This window comes from Kryptolebias marmoratus, linkage group LG8, assembly GCF_001649575.2.
Source record: "Kryptolebias marmoratus isolate JLee-2015 linkage group LG8, ASM164957v2, whole genome shotgun sequence".
Taxonomy (NCBI): Eukaryota; Metazoa; Chordata; class Actinopteri; order Cyprinodontiformes; family Rivulidae; genus Kryptolebias; species Kryptolebias marmoratus.
The window spans coordinates 5,996,006-6,002,005 of NC_051437.1; the positions used below are offsets into that span (position 1 = coordinate 5,996,006).

General features: G+C 37.5%; 1 protein-coding gene across 2 annotated transcripts in view; it reads right to left on the reverse strand.

The window, feature by feature from the left end:
* LOC108237654 (formin-like protein 13) overlaps positions 1 to 6,000 on the reverse strand; it is a 58,660-nt gene that overhangs the window by 36,813 nt on the left and 15,847 nt on the right. For both annotated transcript variants that reach the window (XR_001808643.3, XM_017419252.3), the window contains exon 9: positions 374 to 485. Coding sequence is in view for 1 of the 2 variants with exons in the window: in XM_017419252.3 (XP_017274741.1) it covers positions 374 to 485 (112 nt within the window). In the remaining variant the exon portion in view is untranslated. The remainder of the gene's footprint in view (positions 1 to 373; positions 486 to 6,000) is intronic.

Consider the following 6,000-nt stretch of genomic DNA (forward strand, 5'->3'; position numbering starts at 1 on the left):
CATCCAAAGCTACCAAGTAAACTGCAGGTAAGAACCAGGAAGCATTTTACCTGCTTTCAGAATCTTATTCCTGAGGGCCATCAATAGGTTCCATTTCCACAAATAACCCAAGATAAAAGTTTTATTAGTAAGCCACTCTGATAAAAGGTTGTTTTTAGGAATAAAATACAGTGAGGGGTGCTGTGCCAACCATGTGTCCTTTTTACCATGCACTCCCATCCCTTGTTGACAGTTTACTAAGCTGCTAGTTGTGCCTGTGACCTGAATGAACTGCTCTCTAACTAGGACAATAAAAAGTCATTCAATGCTCAGCTTCAACTGTGACACTGTAAGGAATGAATACAAATCAGCATTTTTTGGCACACAGTAATACCTTCTCAGAGAGGTGATGTGCTCATCAGACAGGCCTCCATCTTCCTCATTAATAATTAAGAGTTTGTCCTTCAGCTCCCCCGGTCGCACAGGAAAACTTTTGAGGAAAATGTCTAGAAGAACAATAGATTAAAATAGTCAGCACACTCAATGGTACATAAAAGCTTTTCTCTTGACAGATAGTTCTCTTATCCTGCGATGAAAATGACTCAAAAAGCATTCCAAAGACAAAGGGTCCTGTGCTTAATTACTTTCTCCCAAATGCCTGAGGGAAATGCACAAATTTGCATTCTATCAAGTGAAAGCATATGGGATTTATATACATATATAGTGTCTGCATAATTCAAGAGCAGTGGAAAACATTTATAAGAATCCTTAACTTTAGACATCTAGGTACAAGACATAGTGACTGCTACAAAACAGAGGTTTTTTCACTAAAAAGGTTACAGTGTTAGGTTACAGTTAATGCTAGAGTTAGTCCTTAACTGGTTCTATAAAAAAATGTTAGGAACCGACACACAATATTTGGCAACATCCCATTTAGCTTACATTTTTCATATTATCTATTTATCTATCTGGAGCCTCCTCTTATTAGCATGACTTGGTTAGAGGTTTCCAACACTATGTGTGCAACTCATCATCATTCTTTAACCACTTGTTCCCATTCAGAGTTGCAACTTTCCAGAACAAAAATCCTATTTTAGCAGGCGGTAAGATTTTTGACTTTGAATTTTAAAACTTTGACCTCGGAGTTCAAATGTGATGCATAAAAAGTATAAATCAGGAAACCGTTTAAACTTGTTTTCAAGTATTATGCTAAATTAAGCTATGCTAACCCACTGCTGGATCAATATTAAACAGAGATATAACAATAGTTTATGCAGCAAAAATTTCTAAAAAAAAAAGAAATCACTGTTTTATTTGTCACGATTCTGAGATTTTCGCTTACAAGTTTTGTTTTTTCTGTCTTTTTTGTTGTTGATTGTTGTCTATATTGCCTTGTTTGATTGTTTGATAGTGTTAACTTGTTTGTGGGCAGCTTCTGCTTGCCACTGGTTGTCTTTCTTATTTTCCCAACAAGTTTCCCAGCTTGTTCAACAGGCTGTTTGTCTTTTCATAATTCTGGCTTCTCTGTTTAATGTTTCTGGCCACTCTGCACCTTTTGCTGCTGTGATTTGCTGTTCAGTTTGAACTTCACTTCCTCTTTTAATCTCAAGTTTTCCAGCTGTCTTGCATTTGAGTTCCTGCTGTTTTCTAAAACTGTCAACACGTTAGGTTCAAGTTAAATATGTGCATCAAATCATCAAACTTATTGGAAATTCAATCATGACTAATGAACAAAGTCATGTTAAACGATAACCGTTTCTAAGCTGCAATCAACACGCGTCCAAAACTTGACATTAAATCTCAACATCAAACATCTAAAGCCATTTTGTGCACTACCAGTAGCTCCATGAGTCTCATCTACCCTTCCCCATAAAAAGACCCTTCACAGTCACATGTGTAAGTGCAAATTAATCCCTTTGTTGACTAGCACTCAGACAAACTGGGCATTGCCCTGGTAAATTACACTATGGAGGCTGAGAGCATATCCCACTGGGCGCAGGAAGCCACAGATGTACTTTTAATTAGGACTGCGACATTTCCAGGCATTAAATAGGCAGCTTGCAGTGGGGCTCTCAAGGTAAATAAGCATATTAATCAAACTGACATTCTCAGAGAATTTCACTTTAATCAAACTAATCGACACTGGATCCCATTTAACATTGGAAATATTTACTCTTTATTTAACCTTTTAATTTGAGCATTGTTGGACTGTTTCTCCATAAATTTCAAAGCTAAACATGGTATGTATTATGTCTTGTACCCTATATTCTGACATGTTCAGTTATTTGTGAACTTTGATTTTATCTAAAAAAAAAAAAAAAAGTACGCCTACAATAACTTCAGTAATTAGCATTCCATGAGGGAATGCATTTAGCCGCTACAGACATCAACACATCTTGAAAGATGTGGTAATGCTCAGAGGCTGTGTTGAGGATGACCCTCAGCTCTTACCACATAAATGTAAACTCATTATCTGTAAATCTAAATAACTTATAGTCATTTTTTCTGTTGGAAAAAGTTAATTGGCTGTAGTGGCCATCTTGAATTGGGTTGTTCCTACAGTCACTCAGTTGTAGACGTCCATTTATTGATTACTTTCTGAGAATTTCATTAAAATTTGTCCAACATTTTAGGAGATAATTTGCTAACAGACAGTGTTGACTCTAACAGGTAATGACAAAGTTTTAAAGGGGATCTGTTATGCTAAATTCCCTTTTTGCTTGTTTTTGTACTTCCATTTGGGTATCTACTGCTACTAGAAACAGTCCAAGCACAGAAAAATAAACACCCAGACGTTTTTTAACAATAAGTTAATGTTTTCTGGTGTCTGCAAAACAACCTGTTTCAAAAACCTTGGGATTGTTGCATCACAATTCTTGTTACCTAGCAACCCCAAGCCAAGCCCAGCCCCTCACCCAGCAACCCAAGTGAAGTTCCGCCCACTTCATTACAAGAAGACCATCACGTTTGTTCTGCTGGTTTTACCGCTGAACAATGTTTGCTGGAAAAGGAAAATGTTCTGTTGTCGACACCAATATAGAACATGTCTATATTGCTGCTGTCCCAACCTGCTACCAATCGGGTTTCGGACCGCTGATTGCTGCTGTTTGACTTGACAAATGTTGGTTCGGAAACTCTAAAAGCCCCTGTCCCAAAGTCAGAACCCTCAGAGTTTGAATTAATAACGATATAAATGTGGGTCAGATCCGCAGTGTTTAATCCTTCAGTGAGTTTCTATGTTTTGAGAGGGACACTGAGTTTGGGGGCGTGGCCAACAGCAGCTAATTTGCATAAAAGTGAGGTAGCCCTAAAACCGCTCATTCTGAAATGAGCTGAAAACGAGCAGAACTGATCAGGTGAAATCTCAATATCTGAGAATGATTTTGTGTATTAAATGTAATGAACATGTTTTGTACAGCCCACAGACCTATCCTGACTTGTTCATGGAAGCATAATAGGTCCCCTGTAAGCAAAGATGTCATGCAATGGGCAGCACTTGAAGGATATGTTGGGAATGACTGTCAGCTATTACAAATTTTAGCACAATATCAAAAATTATTGCTATTTATATGTTTTCTAAGGTCAGTTGGCAGTGGTGGCCATAATGGACTGGGTTAAACTCTGTCCAGTGCTTCATAATATATTTTGCTAACAGACCGACAGAGTTGACTCCAGTATTTAATGGCAAAGTTTCACAAACAAACCTTGCAGGATCAGTTAGTGCTTTGAGTAAGTGTCCAATTTTAGCTCAATATATGTAATAATAATATGAGTTGAGTTTTAGCTATTTTTGTGTTTGCAATTGTTGCTTATATACGGCAGCTATCTTGAATCATGTTGATTTCAAAAGTTAATCAGATATAGATGTTCATCCTTTGATTATGTGAGTTCATTAAAATCCATTCAGTGGATCACAGGATATTTTGCTAACAATACAAACATATGAACACCTTTCACCTTCAATGGAAGGCAATAACAGTAACTGTTAGCATTTCCATGAAAGAGGATTTTCCTCTCAAACTTCTTGAATGGCTCAGTCTCAGACTGAGACTGAGCCATTCAAGAAGTTTGAGATTCTCAGTAATCCTCAATAACGTTTCACTGAGGCTCAGAAGTAAAAAGAAATTTTGACTCGTATTGTGTTTAGACTTTGATGTCATTTTGTTTCGCTTAGCAAAGGTTCATTTTTCCATTTTTTTTATCATTCATCTTCATAAAGACACACAGTACCTGACACAGCACAAAAGCATTTTCTTTCCTGAACTGATTTTATCATTTTATCATTGTTGTGGCATGCAAATGAAAGCCAACGCTGCCATTAACTGCTTAACAGAAAACCCACTCTCACATTCACACACAAACCTTCACAAACCCTCTTCCTGACATCTGCTCTGTAGGTGTTTTTGGCTGGCCCTCGTAGTGGTGCAGCTCTCCAAATGCATGTTTCACCAATGCAGCGATAGAATGACACCACTCATAATAGGCCACTCAAATGTTGGTGCTCTTTCAAAATGCCTGAAACAGCCTGTGCACTATAAGAGCAATTTTATAAAACCTCAGTTCAACCAATTTAATTTAGAAGCTTAGATTCAAGAGAGAATTTGGTTGGAAGTCTCTGTTACCATTGTGGTCTCAAAATCAAAATGAATTAATTAAATATGTCCATTAATGTTTGTATGAATGTCCATGTGGCCCCTTCCTACAAAACAGTGTAGGTATATTTGTCCAAAAAATAGGAAAATAGCAATTGAATTGTTTTGTTTTGTAGTTCTGTACTTGTTTGACAATTTTATTATGGAGAATAGATTAGAAACAAAAAGCTATTGAACCTATTTTTCTATTTCTTTCTCTGTGACAACGCTAATACATCTATTCAGTTAATACATTAAGATACTAATGACTTTAGAAGACATAAAGACATACTTGAATGACATTCATATCTGGATACTTGTTTTTAATTTGAGAATAAAATCAGTATTTCAACCAAACAGTGAGCCGTCCAATTGCATTTTATGTGACCATTTTTGGAAAATTGCAACTAATGTTTAGATGCAAGGCTTGCCATATTTTATTCTAGGCGGTGCGCATCATGTCGTTACCCAAATCAAACCCATCTTGGCTTGCTATGTAACAACCTTCAGAACTGTCTCCATGTTTATGATTCAACCTACTGGAGTACATTCTTTAAATAATAGGTACATTTGGACCATATTATTTACTATCAGAGTTACTTTCTAGACCTGGACATTTGGGGCTGTAGGCTCAGGTGTTTTCTATCATAAGGAGAGCTTCCGTGCAGCTGTAGTGCTTAAAAATTATAAAAACTATAATGAAAATTGTTTGAGATGCCAGATACATAGATATACTCTATGACTATTTGAGAGTAAAATTAACCGCACAAATGTTTTGAACATGCTCAAAAGTCAACCAACAAAAAAAACACTTTTTCCTTTCTTGGTCATGGGGGAGCTGGTGCCGATCTCCAGCAGTCATTATGGGAGGGCGGAGGACACCTTGGACAGGTCACAAGTCCATCACAGGGACACAAAGAGACAAACGAGACAAACAACCATTCACACTCTCACTCACACCGAGGGACAATTTAGAGTCTAAAATTAATCCTAACGTGCATGTTTTGGTCTGTGGGGGGAAACCAGAGTACCGAGAGAAAATTCATGCATCCACAGGGAGAACCTGTGACCTTCTTGCCATGAGGCGACAGCTCTAACCACTGCTCCATTGTTCTTTCTTAGCTTTGGTCACCATGTACCCATATTTTTATGGTATGAAAAGAACCCATCTACCATAGATTTCCTTGTACTCCACCAGGGGTGTCACTAGGTTTTAAGGACAAGGGGGGCTTAGCCCCCAGGAGATGCACAGGATGTGAGCAACGTAGTGGGCGAGAACAAAATTTCTCAAACAGCTAACAAACCTGAGTTGCTTTTCCACATTTTTGGACACATTTAACAGATACCTTACTGTGTAAACGTTTTAAGCAACCAGTTATATTTTTATTCA